We start from the raw sequence: 12,837 nt of genomic DNA, 5'->3' as shown, positions 1-12,837 counted from the left end.
CCTTCTGGAAAATAGTTAATTTTAAGCATTTGGAAAGATCAATACCACTTTGCCACCAAAAAATGGCCTAGACGATGAAATTTGATGTATTTAAAGTATCATTTCACCCTTTTAACCTAGTAAATAATTTAAAATGCTTTCAGTATTGCTTTGCCACTGCTTTGTTTCTCACTGTTCAAAGTGTTATGATTGTTCTTGAAGAAAGGTTAGAAGTTGGCGTGTGAAGCATCCAGGCCTCTCACCTAGAAGTGGGGTTGAACCTCCATCAGGCCTTGTGTGTCTCTGCATTAGGGCCCCCCAAAGAAGTGGTACGTTTTAATACTATATTAGAGGCAGAGTTTATAAAACATAAAAAGTATAAAAATGGAACCCTTCTGGAATGGTAAAGGGGTGGTTTAAAACATCATTAATGACTTTGCATCGTTAGTGATATCTTTAAACCTTTATGCTAAAGGTGAAAGATTTGGGAGCTCTGACAATTAGAACCCATTTCCCCCCCAGCTTATAGAACGTTGATATGAAATTACCCTTGAGTGCCGACAGCTTTGTAAATAAAAAAAAAAAATTGCCCTCTATTAGCATGTTTGTGGACAGATTAAAAACTGTCTTCATTAGCATAAGTAACACTTACAGATTCTTTTAAAAGTAGAAAATTATTTGCTGAATGATAAATTGCTAGCTTTATAGTTAGTTGTTGTTGAGTTGAAAATGTACTCATTCAAAATGCCTGGTGTAGTTTAGTCTACAATACTGAATTTTTTGTGTTAGAAGTACTATTTAATGGATTATGTACTTAATCCTTGTTCCTACTACTTGCTAAGATGTAATTCATGCTTTCCACTAAAATGTTTGTATCAAATACCTCCCTATTTAGATTCATTTCTTTTAATATCATATATTATTATACTATATGCCCCAGAGATTGGAACAAAATACTCCTGCAAATAACATATAAAAGATGAGGGTGAGGGGGAATACATACAGACTATAAAATGTTTTGCTTTTTAGAAAAGCAAATTACCATTCTGTTTTTTAAAATGTGTTTTTCCTTCTTAGTTGCAGCAAGAATTATTTGTCATTTTCTTTCTCTTTTTCTAGCTCTTGGGTTTAAAATGTATATGTACAGATGATAATATATACCTATCTGTATATTGTAGTAAATGACTTTTTTTCTCAGAGAATACTAAAGTCTATTTTCCACTGGAAAACTGGTTGTGTTACTCTCAGCTTTGTCACAGACCAGGCCCTGTAAGAGCTCTCTTTTTATGTGTGTGAGACTGTATAGTACACTAAGTTCGTTCGAGAAAGGAGGTTGCTTTCTTGACTCGATTAAAATCGTTGCATACCCCTTATCCGTTAAAGTGTTAGGAGTGACTTGACTTGAATTAACTGTTCTAAAAAGAGTGGAGTGCAAATCAGAGATTGAGTTTGGTTGGAAATTAGCAGCTGAGACATGAAGGTGCCAGGATTTTTATTTAAATGTGGTACAACAAGATTCTGTCAGTAAAGCACATCATTAGAATATTGAGTTTAGAACTGCTAATTTTTCCTTTAAAATGAGCATATAGTCATGTGTTTCATGAACTATAATAAATTGCCATTGTGTTGTCATTGAGTTTGTTTTGCTTTTTTCAGGACTGGTTTGGCAGTCATTCTGCATTTTCCCTTTTCCTTCCCACCCGCCCCCCCCAATCTTATATTTCTTTAGTAGATACCTAACCAAAACCAGTCAAAAGAATGTTATTTATTTCATGTGGTCTTAGGTTTAGCATCTTTTGCACCATTTTCTTGCTTACTGGGAGCAAGACATTTGCAGATGGTTCTTGGTTACTATAAAGTACATAACAGTATTTCCTTTGTGGCAGATGGATTTAAGACGTTTAGTTCTCAATAAATGTAGGTTTACAATACATAACTTGACAGGATTTGTGTTGTATATAACAGGTTTGAACATATTATCTCAGAATTCATCTGCATGGCATTTTCAGCTTATTCAGGGTCCATGCCAGTTTTTTTAAGTAATAGGGGGAGTGCTGTGATTGATAGCAGCAGCTCAAGGCGTGATTTTGAATAGAAACAAAGGGTTTAGAACAGAAGGTGTCAAATTAAACTTTGTCAGTTTGAAAAGTAGTAACATCCTGAAAGTTTTACTAATTTATTTACATGTGGCTACTGTTTATATTTTGCCCTCTTTATATGCAGTGTAATGTTGCTTGGCAAATTTACTACATTTAAAGGTTAGGTTGTTCCTTGTACCATTTTAGTTTTCTGAGAAGGGATCGGTCTCATTATTTTAAGCCTGTTAGTCTCCTGCCTTTTCTACTGTTCAGAACAGTTGTGATCTAATTTAATTTTGAGAGTAGTTCTCTACTCCCGCCTGTGGTCTGACAATATTTTGAGTCCCAGAGACCTCTCTTAAAAATGTAATTGTTTACATTTTGCAACCAAGTGCTGCATTTCATTCCTCGTCTGTCCTCTACCAGAGAAATCTATACATTTATCATTTAAAAACCAATACAGTACTTAGGGGAATCATTATTTTTATTTGTCAAATATTACAAACATTCTCACATGTTCATTGTCTTCCCAAGTTCATTTGCTCCAACGGTATCACTTATGGAAAAGTGACCTAGAAAAAGGTATCGGGGAAGTAGAAAGCATTTGGTTTTTTCAGTCACTTTCTGCAAAACATAGATCAGGTTACTGTCATCATTCATCGAGTTTCAATCAATAGGATTTGAGGTAGTCAGAATATTCCATGGTATTTAAATAGTATTAGAATAAATTAATCTTATTTTTGCGAGTGTAAATTGGGGATGAGCCAATTTATTTCTCTGCTGACAAAGAACTAGCGTGTCAAAATATCTATTTTCCATTATTTTTTAAGAGATATGCATATGCAGAAAAGCACTCCCCTCCTTTTTATTTTTTGGAATACCGTGAGAGAACTAACAGTTCCCAGCTGTACTGTTAAATATTTTTCGAAGAAGCATCTGATTTCAGTCTCTTAAAATCATCGTGTCTCTTGAAAGACTAGCAGAGACATGCTCCAAACTTATAATTCATCAAATTATTTTTAGATAAGGAATTAGAAGTATTATTTAAGGGCAGAGGTTAATAGCAAACTACTGGAAATGTTATGTTAGTCATGGGCAATTAATAAAAATAAGGATCCGTCTCGTAAGTACCGAGACACAGAAGTGACAATATGAGCAAAATATTTGTTGAATGAGTCAGGGCTCTTTTTCTGAAATATTTGTTAAACCAGCATGAGTGTGATTGTTTAGGAATTAGCTATCATTATTAGCCATTTTAAAAGAACTAATGATTTTCTTTTCCAAAGAACATCTGTGATCCACATGTTTTTTCACATATATCCAAGTTCTAACTGATCTCTGCATTACTTTAAAAAGTTTCTGAAGGGTTTGAAAAATTATTGGAGTTTTTCAGCTCTCTCCAAGAAGCTTTTCTTACATGAATCATTCTTAATTTAACTTTTAGCAATTTTTAGTCACAAGCGTTTATTTCTTAAAAAAAAAATTCTTAGATGCTCAGTGTCTAGCACTTATTGCAATAGTATAATACTAGCTAAGTAAAAAAAAAAAATCTTTCCTATTCTTTATGAACCTTCTAACATTTCTTGAAAGGTAAATAAAATTGTAGTGATTTGCTGTATTTAAGCACGGGGACCAGTCGATTGCCATAGCTGAAGAATGGAGACAAGGGAGAGGGAGAAAGTAATCTTAACCATAGTTAATAAGCTACAGGAAGATATATATCTAAAACCTGCACAGCATCTTTACTTAGAGGTAAAGTGTAAAGAAATAGCTTAGATGTAGGAAAATATAAAATATTTTCGTGGCTTAATCCAGATAGCAAATATTTGCCGGTAAGAGCTAAATAAACATCTCCAGGGCAGCATATGCAAGTGGGTCTCAAATATTTCAAATACTGAAATACAGTTTTGTAGTTAATATTATACTCATATAAATAGAGCTGAAATATGGCATATCATATTATTCTGGAAATGAACATAGAATTGCCATGGTTAGAAGAGAAGCATGTTCAGTGATACTGTAAGCACAATTATTCTTATGTTTTATTTAGCTAATATTCTTTCAGACAAATTTTCAGTTTACTGCGTACTCTCTTAGCCTTGTATTATACATTTAGTGCCATCAAATGAGTGCATAATTGCATGACCATCCCCACGTACATGTTTAATTAAAAGACCTGTTGAGTAGAGAATCAAAGCTCTCTTAGAAAAATTAGTAGACGTCCTGAGGTTTAGCAGCAGTCACCCTTGGCTGGTTAGAGATGGGCCTTTGGAAGCTAATGTATCAGTTCTCCATCTTTTCTTATAAAATATCTCAAATGGGCCATTTTGGGGAGAATGGGCCTTGATTTTCCCCACTGTAGAGTGCAGTTTGAAGGAGAATTTTCTCTCCAGTGGTTCAGTTTGAGAAGAAGGGAAGGAAAGTCATACCATTCTCTGGTCTCACCCCAAAGGTAACATAGAACAAACAAACAAATAATTCTCCTTGGCTAGTTCTAAAAATCGGATAATAAAGGAACTGTACTCTTTCCATTACCATCCAACTAATTTACTTGGAATTTCCAAGAAACCCCTTTGTCTTAGGTCTCATTCCCTAAAGCAGAGCCTAAGATGGGGAATCAGGTGCTTGTGATTTGGTGAGGGACCTGGAAGGAGTGAGGGAGGATAGAGAAGAGGAAGGGTCCAGGTAAAGTCTGCACTGATGGGGAGAGGGACCAGGAAGAATGGGGAGGGCCATCTCTAGATAGTACATTGCAGGGTAGAGTGAGTTGTCACTTTGGGGCAAGTGGACAGAGACTTTGTCCCACTGGGTCAGCCAATCACTGGCCGCCCCAGGGTGAGGGAATCAGTGAGGAAGTGGAGTGACTGTCTGGGCATCTCCAGGTGAGATGGCCCCAAGACATTTCTCCAGAGAAGAATGTGGCTGTGAGCTGTTAGCAAGCAGTACAGCAGCTGGGGGTGGTTGCCTTGGCTGGTGAAGGGGGTCTGGCTGGGTCACCCTCCTTTTCCTTTCCACCCCATTGCTTATTGTCCATCGTGGCCGCCAAGATGGCGGAGGTCTGAGATGGTGATTAGAAAATGTTAGACAATGTACTCTGTTGGCCCACTGAGTTCTTGATACATAATCTGAGGATGAAAACTGGGCCTTGGAAGGCATCAGAGAAGTTCAGGCTTTGGTATTCATTGGACATTTCCTTCTCTCTTAGCTCAGGAAACCTATTAAAATTCTTTTCTGACAAATCATATATGTACACTGCAGCAGGCAGAAAAACAGGACCCCGAGTGTCCTTTTGGAAAGTTCTTTCTTGGAGAATTCTTCTAATGCCCATTCTAATCATTATGCCTTACATGGAACAACATTCTTGCTCACACAATTGCATCCTTTCTCTCTAATACACACACTCTAAAAATTATAAACTTAGGGGAATCCTTTAAGAAAAAAAAATGTATTCTAAAAATCTGTCCTATCTCTTCTTAAATACCTTCAGGACCTCAGATGGCCACTCCTCAGACAAGAAAGTTAGGCAAGACTGGAAGCACACTCGACTTTTCTCTTCTCCTGTTTCACGTATTATAGAGCCCGTGGTAAATCTGCCTTGCCCTTGGAGTCTGAAAAATATGACTCCCCTTTAAGATGCAAATCTGAACATTTATTAGAAACAGAGCCTGCCTCCTCGACAGCCACAGCTATTCTCTTTTAACAGGTTTTTAAAAAAAAATTTTTTAAGCAGATTGGAGTGTTCTGACCATATGAAAAAAGTTAACTTCACAGAGTCTTTCCTTTTTAAGCTCCTGATGGAACTGGTCAGCCCCCAGAGGCGTGAACTAACCTCCTTATTCCCTTGTCTCTAAGGGGTGGTTGTGTGAGCTGCTACGCTGGAAAGAAGATCCTTCTCCAGAAAACAGGACTCTGTGGGAGAACCTCTCCATGATCCGAAGGTTCCTCAGTCTTCCTCAGCCAGAACGTGATGCCATTTATGAACAGGAGAGCAACGCGGTGCATCACCATGGCGACAGGCCGCCCCACATCATCCACGTTCCAGCAGAGCAGATTCAGGTTGGTTTACCTTGGCCAATTCAGTATAGCACTAAGTAAACAGAGCTCTAAACTTAGCGGGGAAATGAGCGTTTCTCTTCTCCCTGCCAGTCTAAACACAGGCTTCTTAGCAAGAGATAACAATACACTGCCATCTTGCTCAGGGGGATAAACGGAAAATTAACACACTTTTTCCAACATGTGTGTTGTGTTCCTCTCCCCTCATCTCCCCACCCCCAAAGTGGCAAGAACCCCCTTTTACACTTCTTGTTTGGCAAGTGTGTCTTTGTTAGAATTGGGTTGTTTTGTGAGAGCTTAAAATTTTTTTGTTTTTTAAAAATCAGAATTTAAAAAAAACCACCTCTTTTTTTAATTAAGACCAATTGTGCCTCCGAGGAAAGGAATTACTGCAGTTTCTGAAGAGGAAGTTTGTAGAATTACAATTTTATACCTCGGATTGTGTCCAACGAGGGGAGGGGAGGGAAACCTAATTGGAATCGTGCTTCTGACTCCTTGGCCCTTCCTTCACCTTGTAGCTGTCTCCCTGCACCCTCACAGAACGCAGGTGAGGGGTGAGTCATGTCTGTTTGTCTTTCCTTTAGAGCCCCTCTCCCACCACCCTTGGGAAAGGAGAGTCTAGAGGCGTTTTCTTACCAGGCCTGCTGACCCCTGCACCGTGGCTCGGTGCTGCTCCTCAGGTGAGCGGGCACAAGTTACCTATGCCAGCAAGAGAGGGGGTGGCATCAATACCTGCTCCCTTGGTCAGGATTTTCAGACTCAAAGGACAGACTAGCCATGGTGGTAGCCAGAGACCGCTGTGCCAGCAAATTCAGCCATGAGCTTAGCTTGTCATGTCTCGGAGCTTGTCTCCATTCATCCACTGAGGGAACTCCCCGAAGCATCTAGATCAGACAGCTCTGGGATCAGGTAGCGTGTTGGTGCTCTTGTGGCCTTGATTGCTTAGGAAGTGTGTTGAACTTGAACTGTATGACTTATTTCTGGTAAATCTAAGGGGCTGCTTTTAGCTTTCCCTTTTAAGGAAAAATGCCATTGCCTTCCAGAGTCCTCAAATTCTACTATCTTTGTTGAATCACCTGCATTATTTCTTGGTATTGGTGAAAAATACATGTATCTATCTAGCTAAAAACAATAATATGCACTAGGAAAAAAAATCCTTGAGTATGAATTAAAGATAAATTGAAAAAGAGAATCCCTTAGGGTATCAAGCACTGAAATAATCGTGAAAGCCTGAAAAACTTACTGTTTAGCAAAAACAGTAAAAAAGAGAAAGATATATGTTAAGTAATAAAAAAAAGTACTTGTTTGAAAATGTAAATTGTTTTTAATAAAATTGCTTCTTAGGGGGATAAAAGGAAATGCTTAGGCACAGTATGAATGTTCTAATATTTTGCTGCTTACTCAGGTTGATTTGCTTTGCTGATAAGACTTATGGATAGAGAGTGTACAGTTATGTACATGTGTCACACATTTGTTATGTATAATTGTGTATGGAAATTACAGCACATGTACAGACACTAATTATGGAAAACGTGTCCGTATACACTAAATTTAAATCCTAATCACATCTGAATTGACTATAGACAAAACAATTCGCTAGCCGTTTTGGTGGTGGATGGAACCTTTATTTTTCGGTAAGAAAAAAAACTTGCAGTGTCAGCCTGGTGCAATTTGGTAAGAAATTGTGTGTGTATTAAATTGGAACTGTCTGGTAGAAAATTCACAAACGTGAGAATCTCGGAAATCCTTTGGACTCGTGAGGGAGGATGCTGGAGAATAGCAGATGCTTATCCATTTTATTTGGAATTTAAATCAGACTTGCTGCTTCTTGCTCCATGCTTTTGCCGTCCCATGAAATGCGGCACAGCATACATTTCTCTCCCCATGGCTCTGCAGCTCACCTCTCTAAAATGCCTTTGAAATCGTGACTTCTCAGTATTCATTTTAAATCTTTGTTAATTATTTACATCATCATTTGCTTTGCTGTCTTCGCCTTTGATTTGTATCTTTCTGGTGAAGCGGATGGCTCACGTTTTCGGAGCTCTGAGTTTTCGCTTCCGGGAGCCAGACTGAGTCAAGGGCAGGGAGGCTCCACTGACCTCTGATGAGGAAGCCCAGTAGCCCCCCAAAGTCCAATTCATCCCTCCCTCCCTGGTTCTTATCATTTTGATTTTTTTCCTAATGCTGTAGGCCTTTTAGCTGGCCTGCCTTTTCGTCCTGAATCTTTGCCCTCATCAGAGAAGCTCTATGTGGGATTCAGGACCACACGTTTGCTAATGCTAGACGGCTTTCTGCGCAGCCGGGGAACGCAGAGCCCTGATCGTCTGCTTGTCCCTTTCCAGCAGCAGCCGCAGCCGCAGCCGCAGCCGCAGCCGGCGCCGCCTCCCCCGCAGCCGCAGGCGCCGCAGCCGGCCGCGCCCCGGCTCCCCCCACGGCAGCCCACCGTGGCCTCGCCGGCCGAGGCGGAGGACGAGACCCGGCAGAAGACCCGGCCGCGAACGAAAATCTCCGTGGAGGCCCTGGGCATCCTGCAGAGTTTCATCCAAGACGTAGGCCTGTACCCGGACGAAGAGGCCATCCAGACTCTGTCCGCCCAGCTTGACCTGCCCAAGTACACCATCATCAAGTTCTTTCAGAACCAGCGGTACTATCTCAAGCACCACGGCAAACTGAAGGACAACTCCGGTCTAGAGGTGGATGTGGCCGAATACAAAGAAGAGGAGTTGCTTAAGGATTTGGAAGAGAGTGTCCAGGATAAAAATGCTAACACCCTTTTCTCGGTGAAACTAGAAGAAGAGCTCTCAGTGGAAGGAAACACAGACATTAACGCTGACTTGAAAGACTGAGATCGAAGTATTATTTTCATTCAACAGTGCCACTGGTATTTACTAACAAAATAAGTCCACCTTGTATCCTCTCAGAACACCTTTGTTGTTCATTGTTTGGCCAATGAATCTTCAGAAACTTGCACAAACAGGAAAGTTGAGAAAGGATAATGCAGACTGCACTAAACGTTTTACTCTGTTTTACAAACTGCTTGGCAGCCCCAGGTGAAGCATCGAGGATTGTTTGGTATTAAAAGTTAAAGTTTGTGTTCACAGGACACACCAAAGTGTGTTCCCCATAAGCATGATACCAGTGATTTCTTTTTTTTTTTTTTAATTATTATTATTCTGGAGCCTCAAACAAGCATTATAACTTCTGTGGTTATTATTTCCTTCCTTTAATTATTTCTGTAACACTCCACACTGATCTTTGGAAACTCGCCCCTTATTTTAAAAAAAGAAAAAAAAAAAAGAGTTTGTTACTCTATTGTATGTTACAAAAGAACTATAGACTGTGGAATGCAGTTTAAAGATGACATATGCCAACAAATGCCTTGTATTATATGGCACTGCCGTAATTCAAATTTGTTTTTATTTTGGAAATAAAAGTTCACTGTAATTTTTTTCATTCTCATTGTTACATGATTTTTTAAAAAATGAAAAGAAAATGTGAAACACAATTTAGTCCTCATTATTTATTTGCAGATCCTGCAGCATCATGTTGTAATTAATTTTTTGGAAGTTTCCGTTAAATGTAATATTGCTTCTCTTGTTACCATACTGATTCTTTTCTATTTATAAATGTATTTTGATGGGCAGTAAAACAAAGTGTCTTAAAAGTTTTAAATAGAGAAAATGTGCTTTACACAGTTGCCTATAAAAAGTGCTCTATGTTATCCAAGCAATTCATACTATAAGCTTCACTCTTATTGTTGTATGCAATTTTTACTATCATGCAAATAAGCTTAGGTAAATAAAACTAATAGATCACCTTAGAAAATTATGCAATTAATGTGAAAATAATTGATGTTTGCAATGTGTCTTCCTTTGGTTTACAATCAATTTTAAAGCTACATCTGTATAAAATTTCTGTATAAAGGTGTATTTCTTTTTTATGAGTTTATGGCTATGAAAACACCAGCTATTTTGTTACAGCTGGCTGTTTTTATAAGTGTATCACAATTTTCTTTATGCAGAAATGTTCTGATTAGGAGTGGTTATTGACTGTAACTACACAATTAAAATTGTTTGTATGGTATGACATGGTAGGGTTTGTCTGCTTATGTGAAGTAACTTTAAAGAGTCAAAGATGGCCCTCTCAGTTAGGTGCATGTTCAGACTTTCTTGATATTTTACTGATTTTAAAAAGAGCAATTGAAAAGTCGCTTGAAACAGTGTAAATTTAAATCACAAACACATGCTCATTTTTTAAGTTTGACAATGAAGACGATAAGCTGTTTTTGGTTAACATTTTGCTTAATAAACAAAGACAGCGGGGTGGTCAGAAGACTCGCCAACAAAAACATAAATCCAGTCTCTAGCAGTTTTGTGCTTAGAATGGATTCATCTGCATTTAATTCACAAACTTCAATTATGGCAACACTTTTTTTAAGCTAATGTATAAATACTTTTAAGGGCCATTAATAGTAACATAAATAGGGAAAAAATGGACCTTCTGTATAAAAACTCCTTAGTAAGCAATGTATTTTTTTAAGCTATAAATGGAATATGAGTTAATAACTCTGAGATCATTTGATTGTGTGTGTCATAGCTATAAACTACATGAAGAAAATAAGAATAACACACCTGGAATTTAAACACAATCTTCAAAATTCTTGCAACATGAAACTCAGTAAGCTCCAAGATACAAAATGAGGTGTGCCTAATGGTCATAGAAACAATTGAGGCCAATGTTGCAGTTTTTGGTTATTGTTTTCTTTATATTCACTTTATCTTTTCCTTCCTCTTTTTTTTTTCTTTTTATGAGGAAGATCAGCCCTGAGCTAACATCCATGCCCATGCTCCTCTTTTTTTTTTTGCTGAGGAAGACTGGCCCTGGGCTAACATCCGTGCCCATCTACACTTGACGTGGGATGCCGCCACAGCATGGCCTGACGAGCGGTGCGTCGGTGCGCGCCGGGGATCCGGGCCCTGGCCTCCAGCAGCAGAGTGGGCGCACTCAACCGCTATGCCACGGGGCCGGCCCCTGCTTCCTCTTTTAAGGTTTCCTGGATGTTAGTGGGGGTGTATGGGTTCCTTGGTAGTTGGTTCTGAAATCACCCGTTCTCTTGCTGCCTATCATTTCCCCAGGCCCTGATAAGATCATTCGTAAGCAACTGGGCTGCTTTGCTCTTGAATTTTTACTTAAACTAAAGTGGGGTCACTGAAAACTCTCAATTCAGCTTTAAAAGTACTATTTACTTTTGAAGCACAGCTGCACTACTCTGAAGGCAGCTGATTTGCTGCAAACTTAAAATTGTTTTGAATAAGTTTTCAACTCTTTAAATGAGAAAATAAGTTTTAAACAGTCTAGCTCGCTTGAGTTCAGAAAATCACTTGCGCAAAAGGAATTTGAATTAGTGAAATAGAAATTAGATTTCATGTATTAAAAAATAAAGAAAATAGAAACTAGTATGTCATAAAATTTTTTTTTAAACCCTGTCTTCCTTTTTCTTTTCCCTGAGTTTAAGGGAAAAAGCTAGAGCAGAGTAGAGTGTTTTTCTTAACCAGACTAACACTTAAGGTGTCAGGTATAAAATTTAATAATTTTTTTGGAAAGAGAAATTGGGTTGCAAATAAGATTTTCCCATTCCCAATAACCTAACTTTTGACATAACATTCTCAATGAATTGATGGGTGTATGTAAGAAATCAACATAACAATACTAATGAAATTCTCACTTAAACCCTTTAACTTAAGCAGCATAATTTTGCTAATATGATATTTTAAACCAAAACATACAAAAGCACATGTCAGTAAACAATGACGGTTATGATGGAGTGAGCAAAATTGTTTTCAGAGAAGATGGCACATTTTGAAAAGATTTGTCTGAGTGATCTTCCACGACGTCGTTTATCGCTCATACTAGTTTTATTGCTAGTGGCTATGGTAAAATTGCTTGAACAAGCTTCATTGTGTCCAAGTGTTTCAGAGACTTTTAAAAGTTGGGCATGACATAGCACTTTGTGCTGTTAAGACCTTAGCGGAGTCAGGTAGTTTACGGGTAATATCAACCTTGTGCATCTGAATCTGTCATGGATTCCTTTCCTCAGCACTTTGCCACTAATTTGTATTACACTCTGTGGCCATATAATACTTGCACATTATGCAAAAAATAATGTTGATAGTAGCTCCTTGGCACATAATATGCAGAGTTGACACATAACCTTTGAAGACCAAGGTAACTAATATGTGTGCCCTAGTTGTGTGGCACTTGGCTACAAAGTCTGTACATATTATGTATAAAAATTGTATCGAGTAACATTTAGTTCTAAGGAATTCTGAGCTTAAAAGAAGTGTTTTTTCCCCAAGTAGTGATATCTATATCTAACTGTGCTTATCTAAAATATATAGGTTGAGTAGAAAACATTTTCAAATGGTTTGAGATGAGTAAAAATGACAATCCCATACATTCCATCTTTAAATTTTGTCCTATTCCCTGGTGTTATCATCGGCTGATATTAAGGTCCTTGATTGTCATGATATTATCAATAAATGAGGTACTCTGAACTTTCTGGTGATATTTTCAAAAAGAGCAATTAAAGTGTATGTGCCCTATTATATAGCCTATAGAAACCAGGACTGTTGTGTTAAAGCAAGCCAGAAATTTGCATGATAGTGTGGAAACCAATGGAGGTCCAAAAGTATTAATCACATCTAAAATATCAGAAGATATCAACGCA

General features: G+C 38.2%; 1 protein-coding gene across 5 annotated transcripts in view; it reads left to right on the top strand.

Moving 5' to 3' along the window:
- Positions 1 to 10,203, top strand: part of SATB1 (SATB homeobox 1) — a 97,009-nt gene extending 86,806 nt beyond the window's left edge. For 3 of the 5 annotated variants that reach the window (XM_058553712.1, XM_058553703.1, XM_058553720.1), the window contains exons 10-12: positions 5,910 to 6,113; positions 6,695 to 6,790; positions 8,456 to 10,203. In XM_058553712.1, coding sequence (XP_058409695.1) covers positions 5,910 to 6,113; positions 6,695 to 6,790; positions 8,456 to 8,956 — 801 coding nt within the window. In that variant the 3' untranslated portion in view covers positions 8,957 to 10,203. Of the gene's footprint in view, positions 1 to 5,909; positions 6,114 to 6,694; positions 6,791 to 8,452 lie in introns of all 5 variants that reach the window. The other 2 variants (XM_058553737.1, XM_058553728.1) reach the window with 2 other exon arrangements.
- The last annotated feature ends 2,634 nt before the right edge of the window (positions 10,204 to 12,837 follow it).

The sequence above is a fragment of the Diceros bicornis genome, chromosome 2 (genome assembly GCF_020826845.1).
Source record: "Diceros bicornis minor isolate mBicDic1 chromosome 2, mDicBic1.mat.cur, whole genome shotgun sequence".
Taxonomy (NCBI): Eukaryota; Metazoa; Chordata; class Mammalia; order Perissodactyla; family Rhinocerotidae; genus Diceros; species Diceros bicornis.
This window is presented reverse-complemented; position numbering and strand designations above follow the sequence as displayed.